The 25,396-nt window shown below is 45.1% G+C and overlaps 1 protein-coding gene across 3 annotated transcripts; it reads right to left on the minus strand.

The window, feature by feature from the left end:
* Positions 1-1,168: 1,168 nt before the first annotated feature.
* Positions 1,169-25,124, minus strand: LOC139419130 (fibrous sheath CABYR-binding protein-like). Of its 3 annotated transcripts, none has more exons than XM_071169086.1 (7): positions 24,936-25,124; positions 17,506-17,609; positions 15,113-15,185; positions 9,836-10,204; positions 2,410-3,705; positions 2,059-2,113; positions 1,169-1,712 (listed from the first exon to the last, which is right to left on the minus strand). In XM_071169086.1, the coding sequence occupies exons 1-6, from the start codon at positions 25,012-25,014 to the stop codon at positions 2,070-2,072; spliced, it is 1,965 nt and encodes a 654-aa protein (XP_071025187.1). In that variant the 5' UTR covers positions 25,015-25,124; the 3' UTR covers positions 1,169-1,712; positions 2,059-2,069. The 3 variants fall into 3 exon arrangements, with proteins under 3 accessions (XP_071025187.1, XP_071025185.1, XP_071025186.1); XM_071169084.1 differs by having other exon boundaries at positions 9,836-10,210; XM_071169085.1 differs by lacking the exon at positions 2,059-2,113 and having other exon boundaries at positions 9,836-10,210.
* Positions 25,125-25,396: the final 272 nt, after the last annotated feature.

Here is a 25,396-nt window from a genome sequence, read left to right on the forward strand (position 1 = left end):
AGGGCTCTCCAAATTGAGTCGCATAATTAGATATGGAATCATGTCAATGAAGTTCAAAGTCAAGTGTACAGTCCACTTGTCCATTCTGAATAAGGGTACAGCTCCATTTCATTTAGAAATACAACATATGACACGTTTCTGAGTATGACATCATAGTAACTTTTTTAGTAATTACATAATGACTTTAAGTGACAGGATAGTGTTAGTTTGGATCTTCAAACTAGTCTTTCTATACAAAATATACACATGGCTATAGTGACAGGATAGTGTTAGTTTGGATCTTCAAACTAGTCTTTCTATACAAAATATACACATGGCTATAGTGACAGGATAGTGTTAGTTTGGATCTTCAGACTAGTCTTTCTATACAAAATATACACAAGCAACATGAATATATAACCATAGGATAGTTTGGACAACTAGTCTTTCCATACTGTGTCACACATAACCACCCCACCAACCAACCCTACAACCACCCCATCAACCACCCCACCAACCAACCCTACAACCACCCCACCAACCACCCCACCAACCAACCCTACAACCACCCCACCAACCACCCCACCAACCAACCCTACAACCACCCCACCAACCACCCCATCAACCAACCCTACAACCATCCCACCAACCAACCCTACAACCACCCCACAACCAACCACCCCACAACCAACCAACCCCACAACCACCCTACCACCCCACCCTACTGTGTCACACACAACCACCCCACCAACCAACCCTACAACCACCCCATCAACCACCCCACCAACCAACCCTACAACCACCCCACCAACCACCCCACCAACCAACCCAACAACCACCCCACCAACCAACCCAACAACCACCCCACCAACCACCCCAACAACCAACCCCACAACCAACCAACCCCACAACCACCCCACCAACCAACCCCACCTGCAAAGCTATTACATAAATTATTATTGGACTGAAAAAAAACATTTTATTTTTACATCACATGGGTACAACACTGTCTACCAACAGTCTACTGGCTTGAGAACTCAACTTAATCTAGATGTTCCCTGATTGAATAAAAAAAACTCCATGCAGAACTAACTCAACAGTCTCTGAAGAACACAACCATCTAGATGTTGTCTAATGGCCTACTGTTTAATACAACAATTCAGATCTTATTTCATTGAATAAAAAAAAAGAATAGTCAGAATTCATTAGGCAATGTCAAGTACACAATAATTTATCACGTAACTTCAAATACATTCAAGTGGTCTTCGTCAGCTTGGTAACAGTGACACCTTGGGGAACAGGGTGGTACTGAGAAATAGTTGATATCCATCCAAAATTGCACCCTATTCCCCCAGGCCCTGGTCAAAAGTAGTGCACTATATAGGGTATAAGGTGTCATTTGGGTCTGAACCTAGGAATAAAGTCAGACTTCAAACCCTTACAGAAGTGTCACCTCACCATGGGTAGGGATAATATAAGACCAGGAAACTGAGTGAGAACCGGGAATGTAGTTACCGGGTTGACAACGGTTGTCATTAGACAACATTTAAATATATAATGAGTTAAATAGAATTATACAATTCAATTCAAACCAGTTCTAATTCTGTGTGTGTTTTATGTTGATCGTCCTGTTTGATTGACAGCTGTGGGTGTTGACTGTTCCAGAAGGCACATCTCGCTGGTCTCCAGTCAGGACTGGGCTGTCAGCAACATCAGGCTCATACTCTGTGCACCTGGGGAGGAAAAAGAATAACAGTATTTAGTGAAAATCCATGTATCCTTCCTAGCAGCTAAGCCAATGTGTAATGCAACATGCAAGCATTAGCAACTACTAGCTAGCTGGGGCCAATGTGTTCTGTCCATAGAATTTGAACAAATTGAGCAGACATACAGTAGCTGTGAAAATAATGTAATTTGCTTGTGTGAAAGATTCGGAATGTGTGGAATTATGAAGGGGCACAGAATTCTAATGACATGTTCAAACTTCATGATCAAAATTCTAATGGAATGTTGCTTTGAATGGGAACGTCTGTGGTCCTAGTTCTAATTCTAGTTCTATGCTGGTGTCATTCTATTTACCTTCTGTACTATCACATCACTGAGCAGGACCTCTTTACTGGCCTGGCAGTCTCTCCTGTTGGCACAGTAAAGGTGGGACAGAAACGGGCCACAGTAGGTATTGTATTATATGTGGTATTGGACAGGGTCTTACATTTGTTTTTTATCCTAATTAATAATATTATACAAATTAAACATGTCCTCTGTTGTTAGTGACCAAAGGGCCCTTAACTCAAAGAATACAAGCAATATATTAATCTAAATTGTCTGCCTTTTCCTAACTCTAAATATATGTAAAAAAATAAATAATAATAATTAAAAACCTACACTAAAAATCTCACATAAGAAGTAGAGTGTAGAGATCTGATTTACCTTCCACCTTGGCTTCCTCCACTGCCTCTGCGGTCACCTCAGCAGGCCAATCGGTGGCGCGCTCCTCTGCGGTCACCTCAGCAGGCCAATCGGTGGCGAGCTCCTCTGCGGTCACCTCCACTGCCTCACCCTCGACGACTGCCTCCTCCACACCAGCAGGGGGAGCCTCTACTTCCCCCACAGACGCAGCCTCTACAACCTCCATGGGGGTGACTGCCACATCAGCCTCAGAAGCTGGGGCTTCACATTGGTGGCATGAAGTGAAGAGGGCCTCCTTGACTTCCTCAGCCGGGGCTGCCTCTGCCTCCACTGCCTCGACATCCAGGGCTGAGGCTGCTGCCAGCATCGCCGCCTCCACGACGAGCGCCTCATCCTCAGACACTTGGGCTGTCTCCACAGCCTCCTTTGCCGCTGGTGGTTCCTCTGCTGCTGGTTCCTCCACTGGGGCTTCCTCTACTGGGGCTTCCTCTACTGGGGCTTCCTCTACTGGGGCTTCCTCTACTGGGGCTTCCTCTACTGGGGCTTCCTCTACTGGGGCTTCCTCTACTGGGGCTTCCTCTACTGGGGCTTCCTCCACTGGGGCTTCCTCCACTGGGGCTTCCTCCACTGGGGCTTCCTCCACTGGGGCTTCCTCCACTGGGGCTTCCTCCACTGGGGCTTCCTCTACTACTACTGCTACCTCTTCGGCTGCAGGTAACTCTGCCTCAACTGGCTCAGCCTCTTCGACTGGGGCAGCCTCTTCTGGGGAAAATTCCTCTACTATTGGTCCCTCCTCGGCAGAAGCCTCAGCCTCAGGTGCTTCCACAGCGGCAAAAGCCTCAGCCTCAGGTACTTCCACAGCGGCAGAAGCCTCAGCCTCAGGTACTTCCACAGCGGCAGAAGCCTCAGCCTCAGGTACTTCCACAGCGGCGACCGGAACTACTTCCTCTGGCTCAGGGGTCTCCTCCGCAACCACTTCCTCTGGCTCAGGGGTCTCCTCAGCAACCACTTCCTCTGTGACATTAGGGGCAGCAACAACAGCCTCCTCTTCTGGTTTGGGCTCTTCAGTTTCCAAGACTTCTGCAGCTGGTGCTTCTGCCACTTCCGCCTCCACAGATAATACTTCCTCCTCTACCTTAGCTTCAGGAACCTCCAGGGAATCTAGAATGTCCTCGGCGGGAGCGAGTGAGGATTCTTCAGGCCGGTCTTCTAGGTGTTGGACGGCGTGCATGAGCCTCCTCTCAGCTACCGAGGCAGCAGCGATCTCAGAGCTGGCCAGGAGCTTCATGGAGGCAGACGTGATGTCAGACACAGCATCTAAAAAGAGAAGCAAAGTCATGTCAGTCATGCAAGAAAGACAAAAAAGGCTGCCTGTATAACTGCAGAAACACACAGCTTTTCAGAAAAGTATTTACAAAAATATTGTATATACAAAAGATGGAGCAGATCAGCAGATGCCATACTAAAATCAGTCACTGCCTTCACAGAGTAGCCATGTTAGATGTGGGTGATCGTGTTATTGTTACAACAGATACCATACTAAAATCAGTCACTGCCTTCACAGAGTAGCCATGTTAGATGTGGGTGATCGTGTTATTGTTACAACAGATGCCATACTAAAATCAGTCACTGCCTTCACAGAGTAGCCATGTTAGATGTGGGTGATCGTGTTATTGTTACAACAGATACCATACTAAAATCAGTCACTGCCTTCACAGAGTAGCCGTGTTAGATGTGGGTGATCGTGTTATTGTTACAACAGATACCATACTAAAATCAGTCACTGCCTTCACAGAGTAGCCATGTTAGATGTGGGTGATCGTGTTATTGTTACAACAGATACCATACTAAAATCAGTCACTGCCTTCACAGAGTAGCCGTGTTAGATGTGGGTGATCGTGTTATTGTTACAACAGATACCATACTAAAATCAGTCACTGCCTTCACAGAGTAGCCATGTTAGATGTGGGTGATAGTGTTATTGTTACAACCTTCACAGAGTAGCCATGTTAGATGTGGGTGATCGTGTTATTGTTACAACCTTCACAGAGTAGCCATGTTAGATGTGGGTGATAGTGTTATTGTTACAACCTTCACAGAGTAGCCATGTTAGATGTGGGTGATCGTGTTATTGTTACAACCGTCACAGAGTAGCCATGTTAGATGTGGGTGATTGTGTTATTGTTACAACCTTCACAGAATAGCCATGTTAGATGTGGGTGATCGTGTTATTGTTACAACCTTCACAGAGTAGCCATGTTAGATGTGGGTGATCGTGTTATTGTTACAACCTTCACAGAGTAGCCATGTTAGATGTGGGTGATCGTGTTATTGTTACAACCGTCACAGAGTAGCCATGTTAGATGTGGGTGATCGTGTTATTGTTACAACCTTCACAGAGTAGCCATGTTAGATGTGGGTGATCGTGTTATTGTTACAACCGTCACAGAGTAGCCATGTTAGATGTGGGTGATCGTGTTATTGTTACAACCTTCACAGAGTAGCCATGTTAGATGTGGGTGATCGTGTTATTGTTACAACCTTCACAGAATAGCCATTACAGATATGAAATCATGTGTGAATAAGTAAAAACATTCTGGGAGGATTCAGTCTTTATAAAATAATAATTAAAACATTGTTTACCGTCTCCTGGACTTACCTTCCATTCACCTCAGGGCTCAGGATGACATACCTTGACATCATTCTGCCATGGGGGGGGGGGCACGTGACCATCTGGGGGGAGTCTAACACATGGGACTAGTCCAGCAGCCGTGTCATGCCCCTCGTCTGTGTCGTGAGGATATAAACCTGGAGGTTTGTTGATAAAGACCCTACTACAGGCTGGTGTGTGATGACTGATTAACACTCCACTTCGGGAGCAGCCAACCGTGTACGGGTCCATTTTGTTCTCTGAACTGCTCATTCAATCCAGTTCCTGGTCGTGTTTGGATGTGCACAGGGCCTAAGGCCATTGGACAGTGTTGATCAACTGCTGGTAGTCTGACTGCCTGATATGTGTGCACTACTTTAACAAGCCTACAAATTAAAAATTAGAAAACAATTCATGCCAAGTCCCATTATACTAAACACATGAAGACAAAGCATTAAAAAGGTGAATGTTATTTAATAATTAATCATGGTTTAGTGTTTTTACATTCGCTTTGATGTTGTAAAACTCGTAGAGCCACACCTGTCAAATCAATCTGCTGCTGCGGCTACAGACCAGTTTGGACCAGTTCTGGGTTGGAAGCCTGACAGGCACAGAGACTAGACAATTCTGAAATCTGGTACAAGAGGTCTATGCTGAACTAAAAGATCACACACACACACACACACAGCTACATAAAACCCTTCAATACACATGGGAGCATGAACATGGCATTGATGGACATGATATAGATGATCATAAAAGAAATATCCAACTGCTACCAAAACCCTAAACTCAAAGCAATGTACGGTCATGGGAATGTCTAGACTAGAGGAGTTCTAGGTTACGGATGGGTGGGTGTGGGAACTATAGGTTCTACATAACTGGTAAATATTTAACAAAACCTGCCTTTTGATAAAATAATGTATATGGTTGAACGATAATGATAAAATAATTCCACTCTGAAACCTTATAACTGTATAAAATTGATTAGAATCAAAATTATAATCTGATGATGTGTGTAGTTTTAGTCGGAATTAGGTTAAACAATGTATCTGTATGGTGGACAAACACACTGAGCAGGTGTAGTTTAGGATTTGAACTTGTATGTGGGGGCCGAAGAAAAAAAACCCGAGAACATTTAAACTGTGTTTGGACCGACCTGGCTAGGACTCTGAGGAACCTATGAGAGCATAGGGAGCACTTCTCAAGGTTTCCCTCATCTCGGGGGAATGGAACTGTCGGCTGGGTAGTGATACACAGTGGTGAGAACTACGGAGAAGAATAAAACTCACCTACTGTTTGGGTGGAAGTGTGTGCGCAGCTATAAAATGGATGTATTTGTATAATGAGCTTCAGAACGTTCGCTGAATAAACTGTACTCTTTTTTTGCATACGCTGAGTCTTTTAATTATTATTAAACCCATGGTCTTACAGATCTCGGGGATTGGTCAGAGCTATTGATTGTCAGTTATTATCGTTGGGATTGACAATTCTTTTGACACCTTTTCCCACAGTGTGTAGGTTCAGGCTTAGATATTGATTTTAAAACACATTTCCTGGAAAACTGTGTTATGTGTTCTGTTCAGGAACTCTGACCTAATATGCAAATGTTTTGTAAAAAAAAAAGTTATAAAATCTGCAATGGTAATTTCATTGGATAAAAACAGACAAAACGCAGTGTTTATTACACACGTGACGGTAAGACAATAGAAGAAAAGGACGCAATAGAAGTAACTGACAACGGCTTTATTGAAGGACTTCAGCTTCCTGAATCTCTCCTTCACTGATACTTTAGAAAACATTTCCTTAAAAAGGTGTCAAGGTGCATTATTAGTTGGCCCATGGCGACCATCTCCAGACAGAACAACATTTCCAATGTCGATGGGTCAGAGAGGAATAGAACAGTAGTGTTGAAGTGAGATCGTTGGGTTTATTATAAAAATGTTCCCTTAAATGTTGACCTTTCACAGTTAGGAAATAAAAAGACAGACTCGTAACAGCATCGGCGCAAATAAACTAAATTAACAAAACAAAGTTTGGACTTTTTTGAAGTTCTATTGAGAGATGGTGAATGATTGGTTGGCTGAAGGAAAAAAAACAGTGTGACAGTATTAGTAGAATGTGTGTATGCATCACAAATGGATCCCTATTCCCTATAAAGTGCACTAGTTTTAACCAGGGCCCATAGGCCACAAACATAGGGCTCTGGTGAAACGTAGCGCACAATAGGGCCCGGCCTCGTCCGGGTTAGGGGTGGGTTTGGCCGGTGGAGGCCGTCACTGTAAATAAGAATTTGTTCTTAACTGACTTGCCTAGTTAAATAAAGGTAAAATAATTCAATTAAATGTGTAGTGTGTGTGTAGGAGGGCAAGTGATGTTGTAGTGTGTGTGTGTGTGTGTGTAGGAGGGCAAGTGGAATGTGTGATGCAGCCTGGGAGCATCGTCCTGGACAGCTTCATTACATCATGTAAGTCCTGGCTGGTTTGTGTGTCAGTCACCGTGGTTACGACACAGTGTTGGTTGATTAAAGTAGTAGTGGACTGTTCTAGATAAAAACGTTCCACTAGGAGGTAAGGAAGGTAAAGAAGAAACGCACGACTACAGTTTGTTACAGGAGGTTTGAAGTTGAAGGTAAAGGCTCGAGGTTCTGTAAACAACAAGGTATTTTAGTGGAAGTCCCTTCCCACCAAGCACTTATCCAAGACCCCGCTTTTAATGAAACACTTCCTAGGGCTGCAACGGGCCCCTCTTCCCACAGTTACGGTTCCAGGAACTGACAGGGCCACAAATTATTCGTATAAACACTTGTTTAAAATATATGCTGCTTACTGAGGTTTCAAATGATGAAAAGCTACACAAATCTACAGGATGAACCAATAATTGATAAGATTAGAAATGGCTTTAAAATGTATTTATAAAAGTGTACCAGAGGGGGGGGGGGGGTCTGTGTCATCCAATCACAGAGCAGAATACAAGTAATGTGGTTTGTTAGCGAACACATGATGGTACGCGATAGCTGTAGTATCTTCCAACCACAGAGCAGATCCAAGTCACGTGATCTGTTCGACGCCACATCACGTGACTTGGATCTGCTTTGTGATTGGACAATACAGACCGCGAGGCTCCATGGTGAGTGGAGGCTTTGGTGCTCTTTGAAACAAACTGACAATACAAACGTGATTTCTCAGAGGTTTAAACATTCATAACCGATGGGCACTACATCAACAATAAGAAATTGTTTTGTAATCTCGGTTGAAAATGGAACATCTACGTTGCACAGTAATATTGCTAATATTTGATACCACTACGGGTTTTGAGGGTTGAGAATCCACTTCCGGAACCACAGGTTGCAGCCCTATTTGCTCAGCATTGGGGGCAGGGGGGAAAGTGATCCCTTATCTGTGCTTGGTGGGGGCAGACTTCTCCCTGGCACAGTGTCTAGGACGTGATAAGAAGGATCAGACAGATATGATGTCATAAAGAGATCAGTGAGGACACAGAACCAACTGATCCCCAAAGTTCCGATCACTGGGAGTTCCATTTGGGCACTGGAACACGGAGCTTTATGACATCACCGACTAATCCTTCTAGAGCTTATCCTAGGGAGAGGTGTGAGCAGCACTTAGAGGAGGAGGAGGAGAGAGCAGGGAGGAGGAAGGAGCTAGCAGTTTTTTGGTCACATTTCACAATAAGATGCAGTTCACAAAGCAATTAAAATGCTTCTCTGACTGGTATATTTATTACTTGCATAATAACCATTTAACCTGCTTGAAGTGCTTATCGTCTCGAGGTTCATAACATGACCTTCCTTTCAATCTGAATTTGGAGCACATTCAACGCATCGTCAAAATGGACTGCAAACTTTAACAAAGCCCAGATGGCAGACTGACATTATGTAGAACTCCACCATCCATCTGGAATCTTAAGGGACAAAGTCATTCAGACAAAAGTGAAGGAAAAGAGGTTGCCATTTTCTGTCCTGAATTCTAAGGGCCACTTGGGAAAACTTTCCATTAGAAGTGTCCAAAAAAAGGCAACCTATTCCCTATATAGTGACAATGTACCAGAGCCTATGGGCCCTATATAGGGAATAGGGTGCCATTTCAGAGGCACATAGGTTTGTGGGTCAGGACAACATGTACCATCATAAATCCAATATCTCCCTTTACTTCCCCTTTAACACCTAGGAACTCCTCAGAAAAACAGAGCCAGGAGTTTTCCCAAACAACCATGATCCGACCAGAAAAAAAACACTCCTGTCCCCACTGATAAATAGGACCATATTGCTTGACAAATAGAGCGGGAATGATTTAAAAACCTGAAACGGCTATGTATTTAGCTGTGGTGTAAAGGAGTCAGAAAGGAGACAGCTGTCCCCGTCACCATGACATCATACCTAACTAAAGTGTTCTTTAACAGAACATAGTCCACCTCCTGCTTCCTATTGTAACATGTGCTAGTAGATAGGGGGCTGTGATCCAGAAAGGTACCCTATTCCGTACGTAGGGTGCTACTTTAAACCAGGGAAAGTAGTGCACTACATAGGGAATAGGGTGTAGAGGGGGCCTGTGAGGGGTGTGGGGGGGGGGGGGGGGGTCAGGTGTAGGGTTGGGGGGGGGTAGTAGTAAGAGGGGGGGGGGGGGGGGGGTAGTAGTAGTAAGAGGGACACCACAGCTAAACACACCCCTCTAGGTTGACCTTTGACCCCTCATGCTGCTACTTCGGCGGCAGGGGCTGCTTCTGCCTCAGGGGCGGTGGGAGCCGTCTCGGCCACTACTTCGGCCACTACTTCCTCACCGGCGGCCTCCACGGCAACGACCTCTTCCACGACGCCAGGAGCCGCATCTGCGACGTCCTCGATGACGGCCTCTGCGTCAGCCTCCGGTGGAGCTTCTTCCGTAACCATGGCAACTTCCACTGCGGGCGCTTCCTCAACTGCGACGACCTCTGGTTCCGCAGCAACCTCTGCAACCGCCTCTAGGACAGCGACCTCTGCCACGACTTCCTCTGCTGCTGCAGGCGCCTCAGCGACCACCTCGGCTAACACCTCTGCTTCTACTGGTGCCGGTTCTTCTGGGGATTCTACTTCCTCTGCTGCTGGTGCTGCTTCCTCTGCTGCTGGTGCTGCTTCCTCTGCTGCTGGTGCTGCTTCCTCTGCTGCTGGTGCTGCTTCTGGAAGGAGATGGAGCGAGAGAGAGAGAGAGAAGTGGAAGAGAGAAAGATGAGGACACGGTCTTATCCCTCCGTACAGGGTTTTGTCCAATTCCAACATCGATCCCCTAAAGACAGATTCTAAATTGTACCATGTGGCCTGGTCTCTGGGTAGAAAGTATCCTGATCAGGAACAAAAGGATAGGTGGATCCAACACGGAGAAAAATACTAAATTAAGTTTAAACTGCTTTCAGTTATTAGTCTTCTGCTAAGCAGTTAACTACCTTCTAATGTGTGACGCAGTTTGACCTTTGAACCCTCCGGAAACCCCTGAGACGTATACTACAAACGTAGCTAGATATACTCAGGCCTTTCTGAAATGAGCTAGCTTCAGGTAGCTTCACATTCCAGCTCAGGCCTTTCTGAAATGAGCTAGCTTCAGGTAGCTTCACATTCCAGCTCAGGCCTTTCTGAAATGAGCTAGCTTCAGGTAGCTTCACATTCCAGCTCAGGCTTTTCTGAAATGAGCTAGCTTCAGGTAGCTTCACATTCCAGCTCAGGCTTTTCTGAAATGAGCTAGCTTCACATTCCAGCTCAGGCTTTTCTGAAATGAGCTAGCTTCAGGTAGCTTCACATTCCAGCTCAGGCTTTTCCCATTAAGTAGATATTGATTGTGCACCTGTCACTTCCTCGAGCCTGCTCAAGCCAGGCTTGTAACTACATAACTAGTCGAACACCGAACCCGTCAGACACCGAACCCGTCAGACACCGAACCCGTCAGACACCGAACCCGTCAGACACCGAACCCGTCAGACACCGAACCCGTCAGACACCGAACCCGTCAGACACCGAACGAACCCGTCAGACACCGAACCCATCATTGACAATTTTAAAACATCAATCCATGTGCCAGAGTGACACATTTTCATGTTTGACTAAATAAAAAAAAATGAAACAAAAAAGTCACCCTGCAATTTCAGCAGACTATGGTGTGGAGACCACGGTGTGGAGACAATTTGCAATTTTTAACACGAGAACAGTTGATTAATAAAATATTGAGTCAGTCGTCTCCTTTGAATATGGAGAATAAAGAGATGATCCACTCAGAGGGAGGAAGTCTAATTGGAACGGTCCTCAACTCTAATCTGTAACGCTTCATTCAGGATAAGTATAGTTAACCTGCCCGGGGCAAGTTCCTTCTGAAGGATTCACTGGCATAGAAATGTAGCTGGCTAAAATAAAAAGGTGAGCCACATTCGCGTCAGCAGTCATCCTGAGTTGAACTCAGAGTTGAACAAAGACAACGCAAACCACATTCGTTGTTTAGGGCTCCGACCAGGTTGGTGACACCTGCTCAGCTGCAAAGGACCCCTATGGCTTTGAAAAAAAACGTCAAATCCCTATTCCTCAATTACAAGCCCTCAAAGGTCATTGGAGGGAGGTCAGAGGGGCAAAGAGCGCGGATCCTTTGAGAGAGCGGCGAGAAATAGTGGAATCTAGGATGGGGATTTGACAGCTTGTTAATGCCACAGAGGTGAACTGCAGCTCATTAGGTGTCAACTTAAGGATCGTCAGAGAGTCACTCTTGCCAAAAATCTGTCCAAAATAAGTCCAATGAGTTTCTATGGCTTGTTTTGGACCGAAGCTCGTCGCCTGCCTTCACGCCATTGGGACAACAACTCCCATCGTTCGGGTGGAGACCTGATATACAGATCTCTGGTCCAAGGGCGTTAATGATTAACAGGGGGAGGCAAGAAATGGAGGGAACAAGGACAGAGGGAGGAAGCCAGGATTTCTTTGACGGCTAGTAACCTTATCAGACACAGCGACAATCCCAAGATGCACCCCATTTCCCTACATAGTGCACTACATTTGACCAGAGCCCTATGGGCCCTGGTGAAATGTAGTGCACTAAATAGGGTATAGGGGTGCCTCTTGGGACACACTCCCAGCCAGAGGGAACACCTGGAGCAGGGTTAAGGTCAAGGTTAAATGAAAACAGCTGTTTTTTTATAAACAAACCATTATAATAGGTAACAAGGATAATATCAACCGATTAGCCACAGTGGTCTGTATTGGTATTTAAACTGGCCCCTGACTAGCTAAAGGTCCAGCCACATTCTGTTGTAGAAGTATCAACTGATTAGCCACAGTGGTCTGTATTGGTATTTAAACTGGCCCCTGACTAGCTAAAGGTCCAGCCACATTCTGTTGTAGAAGTATCAACTGATTAGCCACAGTGGTCTGTATTGGTATTTAAACTGGCCCCTGACTAGCTAAAGGTCCAGCCACATTCTGTTGTAGAAGTATCAACTCATTAGCCAGTGGTCTGTATTGGTATTTAAACTGGCCCCTGACTAGCTAAAGGTCCAGCCACATTCTGTTGTAGAAGTATCAACTGATTAGCCACGGTGGTCTGTATTGGTATTTAAACGGGCCCCTGACTAGCTAAAGGTCCAGCCACATTCTGTTGTAGAAGTATCAACTGATTAGCCACGGTGGTCTGTATTGGTATTTAAACTGGCCCCTGACTAGCTAAAGGTCCAGCCACATTCTGTTGTAGAAGTATCAACTGATTAGCCACGGTGGTCTGTATTGGTATTTAAACGGGCCCCTGACTAGCTAAAGGTCCAGCCACATTCTGTTGTAGAAGTATCAACTGATTAGCCACGGTGGTCTGTATTGGTATTTAAACGGGCCCCTGACTAGCTAAAGGTCCAGCCACATTCTGTTGTAGAAGTATACCCAAGTACACGAACAAGGATAAGATCTCAACTCATTAGCCAGGAATGACAGCAGTAGCCACAACTGGTTGTAAACGGTATAATTAAGAAGACGAGGAACTTGGGGTCAGGTACTCAGGGCGACAGAGCTGTGACAGACTAAGCAACGAGCAAACATCCAAACGTAACATGCAGGCAGGACAGAAAACAAAATAACAAGCTTTTTGGAATACACCAAAATATATGCAAATGAGGAAAAGAGAAAAGGACCAACAAATGAAGGGAATGAATGAGTTCCCGTGGCTTTAGTCTGAACAGTGTGGAGATGTGTGCAGAGTAAACGATACTACAGACTAAAACCACAATAATATGCAAGCAAAGATAAGACGGACGCCGGTAAGAACATCTGCTGTTTGGATCGTGTGTTAATGCATTGTTCCCTGACCAAGTTCAGGAGCCAAAGCTCAACATTACCCTTTTCTTTTCAAGTGTGCCCAGCTTATGGAGCTATTTTGGAAACAGGTTTAGAATGTTTAAAAGGGGTAGAGGTCGTTGAATATCTGTAGGCCAGGTGTAGAAATCAGAGTTAGTTATTGAAAGTTTGTTGGCTAGCAATGACAAACTGGCTACCAGTGCCAGGTGTGTCAGGGGAGGTGTAGAATTTCATTTAAAGTTGATGCGATCGAATAGCGAAGCCTACAAAATGCCCCCCCCCCCCCCACCCACCACAAACACATGAAATGGCAGTTGGTTACACTTTGTTCTGACAGGAAGTTGTAAGATGTTTCATGCCAGGTAGGACTAGAGCACTGTCTCAAATGGCACTCTATTCCCATCAGCACAGCGCCGGAGAGACAGGATCTGCTAAAGCATTCAAGCTACATTTCTCCCAGGCACGCTAAAAGATGTCCAAAAAGAACTCCCCCTCTGCCTCGTCTGTAACACAAAAATAAAAAATGACCTCCGTTGTCTATGTATAGGTTGAGGGTGTGTCTATATATAGGTTGAGGGTGTGTCTATATATAGGTTGAGGGTGTGTCTATATATAGGTTGAGGGTGTGTCTATGTATAGGTTGAGGGTGTGTCTATATATAAGTTGGGGGTGTGTCTATATATAAGTTGGGGTGTGTCTATATAGGTTGAGGGTGTGTCTATATATAGGTTGAGGGTGTGTCTATGTATAGGTTGAGGGTGTGTCTATATATAGGTTGGGTGTGTGTCTATATATAGGTTGAGGGTGTGTCTATATATAGGTTGAGGGTGCGTCTATATATAGGTTGAGGGTGCGTCTATATATAGGTTGAGGGTGCGTCTATATATAGGTTGAGGGTGCGTCTATATATAGGTTGAGGGTGTGTCTATGTATAGGTTGAGGGTGTGTCTATATATAGGTTGGGTGTGTGTCTATATATAGGTTGAGGGTGTGTCTATATATAGGTTGAGGGTGTGTCTATATATAGGTTGAGGGTGTGTCTATATATAGGTTGGGGGTGTGTCTATATATAGGTTGAGGGTGTGTCTATATATAGGTTGAGGGTGTGTCTATATATAGGTTGAGGGTGTGTCTATATATAGGTTGAGGGTGTGTCTATATATAGGTTTAGGGTTTGTCTATATATAGGTTTAGGGTTTGTCTATACTCTGTATGGCCCCTAGTGTACTAAGGATGGGTGAATGTAGGTAGGAACAGAGAACTAGACTCTACATGAACCAATCAGAGCTCCCAGCGACACCATGTGAACCAAGGAGCTTAGCCCAACAGACCAATCAGGCAATCTGGGCACAGGGCCCAGGAACCCAGACAGGTCAATTAATCACTGACAGAAATCAGCCCTGACAGTCTAGATTAATCGCATTCAGAGTGATCATTCCACCATGCTGGCATGTCGGTGGCAGCGCCAAAACAGGGTCCACGCCAAAAGAAAACCTTTGGCTAGGCTTAGTGTGGACAAAAACATTATTGTCATGGTTGCAACGTTCTGATGAGACATTCCTTCTCCAACTGACACTAGAACTCTGGCCATTCTTGTCCACTATGATGAGGAATTCTGGAATACTGAGAGTACAAATTCTAGAACTCCCCTAGGATTCTACATTCTATGGTTCTAAATTCTATGGCTCATGTCTATTGGTAGAATGTCAAGAGTGTGGATCAATGGAGTGTGAGGCAGTGCAGACAGTAGGCTACTGAGAACTCACCCTTGGGCCTCGAGTTCATCTCGGCGAGTCGGTCATTGTACCGCTCACTGTCACCATTCACTGTCTTGTAAGCCTGAATGGAACAGACAGACAGAGAGGTTGGAGGGACACGCCAAATTAAAAGAACACAAAGTGAATCTAGCTGCATTTCAAAATGGCTGCCTTGCTCTAAGTTGAGAAGCTGAATCCTCTCTTCCCTCAGCACTAGTAAGTAACAGTGTAGTGTTCAATAAAGGAGTGGCCTAAGCTAACGTCCTTGCCAACGGTTCTCTGTAGAACTGGTATAACGGTCTTTAAAAAGCTCCACTGCTGCGGTAAGGATTCTCCATGACAACAGTTACCACAAGGCTATACAGTGAGCTTCAAAAGTGTGTTTTGGCTCTGTACTCCTGCACTTTAATGCATACAAGTTCAAATCCTAAGCTACACCCTGCTCAGTGTGTTTGTCCACCATACAGATACATTGTTTAACCTAATTCCGACTAAAACTACACACATCAGATTATAATTTTGATTCTAATCAATTTTATACAGTTATAAGGTTTCAGAGTGGATTTTTTTAAATCATTATCTTTCAACATATAGATTATTTTATCAAAAGGCAGGTTTTGTTAAATATTTACCAGTTATGTAGAACCTAATAGTTCCCACACCCACCCATCCATAACCTAGAACTCCTCTAGTCTAGACATACCCATGACCGTACATTGCTTGTGAACCGTTTAGAAATTACAAAACTTTTTGTACATGGCCCCCTAAAATAGGGTGGGGGGGGGGGGGACTAACAGTTTTGGGGGAATTTTACTTGTATGAGTGTTAAGTAGTGAAAAGTGTAGTATTTGGTCCCATATTCAGAGCACCAAACGACTGCGTCAAGCTTGTGACTAAACTACTTTGTTTTGGTTGTTCCAGATTATTTTGTGCCCAATAGAAATAAAATGGTAAACAATGTGTAATTTTAGAGTTATTGTAAATAAGAATAAAATATGATATAGTAATGTGGATGCTACCATGGTTACGGACCATCCTGAATAATGATGAGTGAGAAAGTAACACAACAACATCATACCCCCCAGGACATACTAACATCTCATCATTACAATTACAGGGGGAGGTTAGCATTTTATATCATACCCCCCAAGACATGCTAACCTCTCATTACAATTACAAGGGGAGGTTAGCATTTTATATCATAACCCTAGGACATGCTAACCTCTCATCATTACAATTACAGGGGGAGGTTAGCATTTTATATCATAACCCCAGGACATGCTAACCTCTCATCATTACAATTACAAGTGGAGGTTATCATTTTATATCATACCCCCCAGGACATGCTAACCTCTCATCAATACAATTACAAGTAGAGATTAGCATTTTATATCATACCCTTAAGACATGCTAACCTCTCATCATTACAAGTGGAGATTAGCATTTTTTTTTGGGGGGGGGGGTGGTATGATATTTGTGCGTGAGAGATTTACAGAGCAGGTGTTTAACTGAACCATAGCCTACCTGTGTACTGTTCCTAGTTGAGGCGAGTGCTGTTGAGTTTCAGCCACATAAGAGAAAAATGTGGTGGGGTTTTCATCCTACAGTAACGTGATACTACGGTATTATATTGGGTCCTGTAGAACACCATCATTATGTGATCTTGCACACATTCAGTTTTCATCAAACTTTATTTAAAAACGACCTCCGTTCACCAGAGTAGCCTGTTCTCTACAGGTAGAGGGTCAAGTGGGTAGCCTAGTGGTTAGAGCGTTGGACTAGTAACCGGAAGGTTGCAAGTTAAAACCCCCGAGCTGACAAGGTACAAATCTGTTGTTCTGCCCCTGAACAGGCAGTTAACCCAGGCCGTCATTGAAAATAATAATTTGTTCTTAACTTACTAGTTAAATAAAGGTAAAAAGGGATCTGTTCCCTAACCAAACCACTGGCCTGGGATCATGTGTCCTAATGTTTATGCATTGTTCCCTAACCAAACTACTGGCCTGGGGTCATGCATTGTTCCCTAACCAAACCACTGACCTGGGATCATGTTCCCTAACCAAACCACTGGCCTGGGGTCATGTGTCATGTTAATGAATTGGATTAACTGATCTGAGTCAGGAAAAATCAATACTTAATGTCAAAATGCTTGAAATTAAACTATATAACCTTCAGGCACAGACTTCAGTGTTTGCTCTCCAGATCACCATTATGGGAGGAAACAAAAACAAAAAACTGACCTAAGATCAGTGTCTAGGGTGATACTCAAATAAGAATACGGTTCTGAGTAGATGGAGCACTTCAGGCACAAATCTGATCTAGGATCAGCATGTACTGCCCAGGCCTTATCCTTTAACATTAGGTACACACACACACACAACCGATCTTGAATCAGTACTTACGTAGACCACAGCGGCAGTGAGGCCTCCTCCACACAGAACGGCGTACGCCACGTTGGTGGCAGAGCCACCGGGGATCCCGACGGACATCTGCCGCACTGGAACCACTGTGAGGAGACCCAGTGGAGAGGGGGACACGGTTAGGGGACGGACCGGAAGAGAGAGCTACCAAAGACTGTGGATAATGAAGATCTCAAAAAAGGCGGTTTACTAGTTTACCAAAAATGGTCAAGGTTCCTGTCTGAAAGATTCTTCAAAGTAGCAGCCATCACCGTAAAGCTTGGAGGAGGTGTGATGGTGATTTGCTGGTGACACCGATTTATTTAGATTTCAAGGCACACTTAACCAGCGATACACCATCCCATCTGGTTGGCGCTTAATGGGACTATCATTTGTTTTTCAACGGGACAAAGACCAAACACACCTCCAGGCTGTGTAAGGGCTATTTGACCAAGAAGGAGAGTGATGGAGTGCTGCATCAGATGACCTTGCCTCCACAATCACCCGACCTCAACCCAATTGAGATGGTTTGGACCGCAGAGTGAAGGAAAAGCAGTCAACAAGTGCTCAGTATATATGAGAACTCCTTCAAGACTGTTGGAAAAGTATTCCAGGTGAAGCTGGTTGAGAGAATGCCAAGAGTGTGCAAAGCTATGATCAACGCAAAGGGTGGCTACTTTGAGGAATCTAAAATATATATTCAGATTTGTTGAACACTTTTTTGGTTACTACATGATTCCATGTGTGTTATTTCATAGTTTTGATGTCTTCATTATTATACAATGTAGAAAATAATAGAAATAAAGAAAAACCCTTGAATGAGTCAATGTCCAAACATTTGACAGGTACTGTAGATACAGAGGGAGATCTACATATATACAAACGTTAAAGCATGTAAATATATGAATAAAAAGCTAGACGTATACTTTTTGTTCATCTACTCAGACAGTAAGGAAAATGCTAGTTTTTTATTGGACAGAGCTGAACAAGCTAAACACGACTAGCCAACCTATCCCAGTCCATCCTACCAAGCTAAACACGACTAGCCAACCTATCCCAGTCCATCCTACCAAGCTAAAACGCAACTAGCCAACCAATCCCAGTCCATCCTACCAAGCTAAAACGCAACTAGCCAACCAATCCCAGTCCATCCTACCAAGCTAAAACGCAACTAGCCAACCTATCCCAGTCCATCCTACCAAGCTAAAACGCAACTAGCCAACAAATCCCAGACCATCCTACCAAGCTAAAACGCAACTAGCCAACCTATCCCAGTCCATCCTACCAAGCTAAAACACAACTAGCCAACCAATCCCAGACCACCCTACCAAGCTAAAACGTGACTAGCCAACCAATCTCAGACAACCCTACCAAGCTAAAACGCGACTAGGCAACCAATCCCAGTCCATCCTACCAAGCTAAAACGCGACTAGGCAACCAATCCCAGTCCATCCTACCAAGCTAAAACGCGACTAAGCAACCAATCCCAGTCTATCCTACCAAGCTAAAACGCGACTAGGCAACCAATCCCAGTCCATCCTACCAAGCTAAACACAACTAGCCAACCAATCCCAGTCCATCCTACCAAGCTAAAACGTGACTAGCCAACCAATCCCAGACAACCCTACCAAGCTAAAACGCGACTAGGCAACCAATCCCAGTCCATCCTACCAAGCTAAAACGCGACTAGGCAACCAATCCCAGTCCATCCTACCAAGCTAAAACGTGACTAGCCAACCAATCCCAGTCCATCCTACCAAGCTAAAACGCGACTAGGCAACCAATCCCAGTCCATCCTACCAAGCTAAAACGTGACTAGCCAACCAATCCCAGTCCATCCTAGTCCAGACCAGGGTTGAAATAATATTTGAAATAATTTCAAGTAGTTTCTGTTGTTGATTGAGCCTGGTTAAATGGACCAACAGACAGACCAACCCTACCCACCTGGCGATAGTGGTAGACACCTGGCTACCCTGCCTAGTGGTTAGAGCTGATGTAATATCACTGTCACACTGTAGGACACTGAATCATCTTCACAGAACCATCATATTAACAACACTAAAGAAAGACCCAAATGCAGAAATAGAGATTTGAGATTAGACCATAAATCTCCATAATGGGTTGTGGTTGTTGTTATTGTTATTGTTGTGTGGGTGGCATGGTCCACATGGCCAGTAGGGCTGGGTGGAGAGCAGGAGCCTAGTCTTCAGTAAACAGACTGCCAGGGTTGACAGGATTGGCTCTCCTCAGGCTAAATAGCCTGATCCTATCAACACTGGCAATGGTGGTGTATTTAGAACACAGACATAAATAAAACCTCGTCCTTCCTGGACCAAAGATCCTCTCCTCTGCGACACAATCACCCAAACACTCCCTAAAAATCACACACAGAACACATACACACACCATAGAAACGACACCATAGAAACGACACCATAGAAACGACACCATAGAAACGACATAAAACCAGTCAACGACACAGGAAATCGTGGCCGTGTTTTGCTGTCTACTTCTGCCTGTTAAGTCCATTAGAGACTAGTAAAGGACTTCTATAGATGAATGTATACATTCAGCCCTGAGTAGAAAACACCAGGAATATAACTGTACTGTGGTGGTGTACAGGGGACTAGGTTCAAAGTTCAACATGTGTCCCAGAATGCAAAGGTCTGGCAGAGGGGCGCCTACAGGGAAAAACAAGAGACACTTTTCTATAAGTAGTGCCTCTGTGGTGTGCGCTCATGAGGTCTGTGTGTGTGTGTGTGTGTTTCCACACCCATCTCTGGGTGAGTGTGTGAGCAACATATGTGTTCTATAAGAGGTGTGTGTGTTTACCTGTGTCTGGGTGTGTGTTCACCTGTCTCTGGTTGAGAGAGTGTGTGTGTGCACCTGTCTCCCCTCCACGTAAAGAGTATCACATTTCATCCTGTAGCTCTGCAGAGAACACATCTATCCCCCCCCCCCCCTGATAGAGGTCAACAGAACCACATGTGGAGTCAGCATGGTAGGGTACATCTACCCCTCCTGATAGAGGTCAACAGAACCACATGTACCCTACCATGCTGACTCCTCACCCCCCCCTGATAGAGGTCAACAGAACCACATCTACCCTACCATGCTGACTCCTCACCTACCCCCCCTGATAGAGGTCAACAGAACCCACATGTACCCTACCATGCTGACTCCTCACCCCCCCCCTGATAGAGGTCAACAGAACCACATGTACCCTACCATGCTGACTCCTCATCTACCCCCCCTGATAGAGGTCAACAGAACCACATGTACCCTACCATGCTGACTCCTCATCTACCCCCCCTGATAGAGGTCAACAGAACCACATGTACCCTACCATGCTGACTCCTCACCTACCCCCCCTGATAGAGGTCAACAGAACCACATGTACCCTACCATGCTGACTCCTCATCTACCCCCCCTGATAGAGGTCAACAGAACCACATGTACCCTACCATGCTGACTCCTCATCTACCCCCCCCCCAATAGATGTCAACAGAACCACATGTACCCTACCATGCTGACTCCTCACCCCCCCCCCCTGATAGAGGTCAACAGAACCACATGTACCCTACCATGCTGACTCCTCATCTACCCCCCCCTGATAGAGGTCAACAGAACCCACATGTACCCTACCATGCTGACTCCTCACCCCCCCCCCCTGATAGAGGTCAACAGAACCACATGTACCCTACCATGCTGACTCCTCACCTACCCCCCCTGATAGAGGTCAACAGAACCACATGTACCCTACCATGCTGACTCCTCATCTACCCCCCCTGATAGAGGTCAACAGAACCACATGTACCCTACCATGCTGACTCCTCATCTACCCCCCCCCAATAGATGTCAACAGAACCACATGTACCCTACCATGCTGACTCCTCACCCCCCCCTGATAGAGGTCAACAGAACCACATGTACCCTACCATGCTGACTCCTCATCTACCCCCCCCCCAATAGATGTCAACAGAACCACATGTACCCTACCATGCTGACTCCTCACCCCCCCCCCCCCCGATAGAGGTCAATGGCACCACATGTACCCTACCATGCTGACTCCTCACCCCCCCGATAGAGGTCAATGGCACCACATGTACCCTACCATGCTGACTCCTCACCCCCCCCCCCCCCCGATAGAGGTCAATGGCACCACATGTACCCTACCATGCTGACTCCTCACCCCCCCGATAGAGGTCAATGGCACCACATGTACCCTACCATGCTGACTCCTCACCCCCCCCCCCCCCCCCCCCCCGATAGAGGTCAATGGCACCCCATGTAACACGTCAGTGAGCTGATCAGATACATGAATCTTATCAGCTCCATAGATGACCGAAGCAACCTACATAACATCCCAGAACTCTGACCAATAGTTAGTGCTTCACACACACACAGGGGAGGCAGGTGGCCTAGTGGTGGCCTAGTGGTGGCCTAGTGGTGGCCTAGTGGTGGCCTAGTGGTGGCCTAGTGGTGGCCAGTATGCGAGGTCAGTACAGGTGCATCAAAGCTGGGACCGAGAGACTGAAAAACAGCTTCTATCTCAAGGCCATCAGACTGTTAAACAGCCACCACAAACATTGAGTGGCTGCTGCCAACACACTGACTCAACTCCAGCCACTTTAATAATGGGAATTGATGGAAAATGATGTAAAATATATCACTAGCCACTTTAAACAATGCTACCTAATATAATGTTTACATACCCTACATTATTAATCTCATATGTATATGTATATACTGTACTCTATATCATCTACTGCATCTTTATGTAATACATGTATCACTAGCCACTTTAACTATGCCACTTTGTTTACATACTCATCTCATATGTATATACTGTACTCGATACCATCTACTGTATCTTGCCTATGCTGCTCTGTACCATCACTCATTCATATATCCTTATGTACATATTCTTTATCCCCTCACACTGTGTACAAGACAGTAGTTTTGGAATTGTTAGCTAGATTACTTGTTGGTTATTACTGCATTGTCGGAACTAGAAGCACAAGCATTTCGCTACACTCGCATTAACATCTGCTAACCATGTGTATGTGACAAATAAAATTTCATTTGATAGTGGTGGCCTAGTGGCGGCCTAGTGGTGGCCTAGTGGCGGCCTAGTGGCGGCCTAGTGGCGGCCTAGTGGTTGAAGGTTGCTAGATTGAATCTGAGCTGACAAGGTAAAAATCTGTTGTTCTGACCCTGAACAAGGCAGTTAACCCACTGTTCCTAGGCTGTCATTGTAAATAAGAATTTGTTTTTAACTGACTTGCCTAGTTAAATAAAGGTTAAATATAAAAATATAAAAACCAACCACCTTTTACATAGAGGCCATTTAGCAGACTCTGGTCCAGAGAGACGCACAGTCAATACATTCAACTAAGGTAGGACAAGACAAATCACAACAGTCACTGCCAGTAAAACGTTCCTCAAAAAAACACAGCCATCAGTGGTTACCAGACGTTGATCCTGGCCGACCCAGAGCTACTCTGCTGCCCTCTCTAATCCCATGACACGGCAAGTGGCCTCCTGTCTGTACCTGTGAAGGCCCGGTTATTTATACAGGTAGCTAGGCACTAATCAGTTAAGCTGAGCTAGAGGTCAGACGTGTCACAGACAGGCGTGATCCCAGTCTCCTCCCTGACAGCCAATCATAGCACAATAGCATTGAACCCCCCCCCCACAACCAACCCACCGATTCCTTCCAGCTGAATAGAGACCATTCACAGCAGTGTCACACACAGGACTATACATGCATGAAGAAATGCCCGCCCCTATGTAGGCCCAAAGCCTAACCATGAGGCCCATCTGCCCTGACATAGACCTAGTCATGACTGACTAGTGATCAATAAATCATTAGTCAGCTACATATAATCCAGATCAGGGGGGGAATATACACAGAGGATAAAGCTACCGCTACAATGCATGTCTACGCTTCTAGCTGTAGATCAGGGTGAATATACACAGAGGATAAAGCTACCGCTACAATGCATGTCTACGCTTCTAGCTGTAGATCAGGGTGAATATACACAGAGGATAAAGCTACCGCTACAATGCATGTCTATGCTTCTAGCTGTAGATCAGGGTGAATATACACAGAGGATAAAGCTACCGCTACAATGCATGTCTATGCTTCTAGCTGTAGATCAGGGTGAATATACACAGAGGATAAAGCTACCGCTACAATGCATGTCTACGCTTCTAGCTGTAGATCAGGGTGGATATACACAGAGGATTAAGCTACCGCTACAATGCATGTCTATATGCATGTCTGCATATCTACAGCTAGAAGCATAGACCAGGGTGGATATACATCCATCCTAGTGTCAAAACACGGAGAGGTTGGAGAGGCTCTAACATTTATAAAACAGGAAATTAAACCAGCCCTGTTCAGATCTCCCTCAGGGCAAATTCCTTAAGCAACAAAGCAAACAGGGATTCTAGTTCCGGAATGAAGCCAGACTAGAACCAGTCTATCGATGAAGCTCGTGCATGGGAAAGTAGCTGCACTAAAAATACAACCCAAAGCTTCTCCTTGCTTTGACTCAAACCCACACAGAGCTGTTAACTCAACAATAACATGTTCCCTCTCCCTGACAAAACGCTTTGATGAGTCTGGGGAGAATGAATACAACATCACGATCCATTTGGATTATAGAGTTTGAGGCCTCTGCAGAACTCGACAGGTCGAATTCAAGTAGGGCTGTTATAGGCCAATCCAAATTACTATATTCACACAACCCCTATCCCTATACACGCGCTACCATCACACGTGAAGAATATCCATAGGACATCATATAGACTACGACATCTCCACTTAGCCTTCAAAAAAACAACGATTTAGGGGATATATATCAGATAAATACATGCACTTGATGCTTGGATGTTACATAACACCGATTATGTCGTTTTTGGACGGGGATGCGCTGTTTCGTAACTAAAATGTGCAGAGCTGCATGTTCTAATCTTTGTGGACATGGACACACCTCCCCAACGGAAAAGGGGGCGTACTGCCTCAACAAGCGCTCAGCAATAATGTAAGATTGAAATGATTACATGTAACTTTTCTTGCAATGTTTTTCAAAAACTAGTAAAGAATGGCGCAGTGGATCATCCCGGAATGAATAAAGTACATAAATGTCGCGCAATTTGAAGGAAACTGCATTGATTGAAAAATCCTGAAACTTTGCATACAAAATTCACCCAATGTTGGACAAACCATCCAAATGTATAAAATCAAGCTCAACTGTTTACACAGACGGTCATTAAAACCAACTGTAATTGCATTGACCTTCGCGTAAATCCCCACATCACGCACGCGTGACGCGTCAGCTAGGACGTAACAAACGCTTAATATAAAAATTCCCCAAACTAATACAATATACTCCATCAAATTGGACCACTTCTAATCCACTCACCATTTCTGGATAAAGGCAGGGCGACTGTCATTCGTGCCAGGAGCCCCAGTCTCCGCCAAGCCGATCTACAGAAAAACATTTCTGATCAAGTCCAGGATCTAGTGTACAGTGCGTGTGGTGGTACAGGACGCTTGCAGGATGACTGACTGAGGAGAGACCAGCTGTGAACACGCAACTACAGACTGCGCTCGTTAGAGGCTGTTAACCCACTGTTCCCCTGAACAAGGCAGTTAACCCACTGTTCCCCTGAACAAGGCAGTTAACCCACTGTTCCCCTGAACAAGGCAGTTAACCCACTGTTCCCCTGAACAAGGCAGTTAACCCTCTGTTCCTAGGCTGTCATTGTAAATAAGAATTTGGTCTTAACTGACTTGCCTAGTTAAATAAAGGTAAAAAAAATGATAAAAAACACCTCCTCCGTGTTGTCCCACTATAGCTCCTCCCACTATAGCTCCTCCCAC

Source organism: Oncorhynchus clarkii, chromosome 10, assembly GCF_045791955.1.
Source record: "Oncorhynchus clarkii lewisi isolate Uvic-CL-2024 chromosome 10, UVic_Ocla_1.0, whole genome shotgun sequence".
NCBI lineage: Eukaryota > Metazoa > Chordata > Actinopteri > Salmoniformes > Salmonidae > Oncorhynchus > Oncorhynchus clarkii.

Excerpts from the sequence above, each read along its gene's own strand:
- LOC139419130 (XM_071169085.1), bottom strand. The coding sequence starts at position 25,014 with ATGTTTTTCTGTAGATCGGCTTGGCGGAGACTGGGGCTCCTGGCACGA. Across the intron at positions 10,211-15,112 it reads GATGAACTCGAGGCCCAAGG|AAGCAGCACCAGCAGCAGAG; the intron begins GTGAGTTCTCAG and ends ATCTCCTTCCAG. Across the intron at positions 3,706-9,835 it reads CGTTGCCGTGGAGGCCGCCG|ATGCTGTGTCTGACATCACG; the intron begins GTGAGGAAGTAG and ends TTCTCTTTTTAG.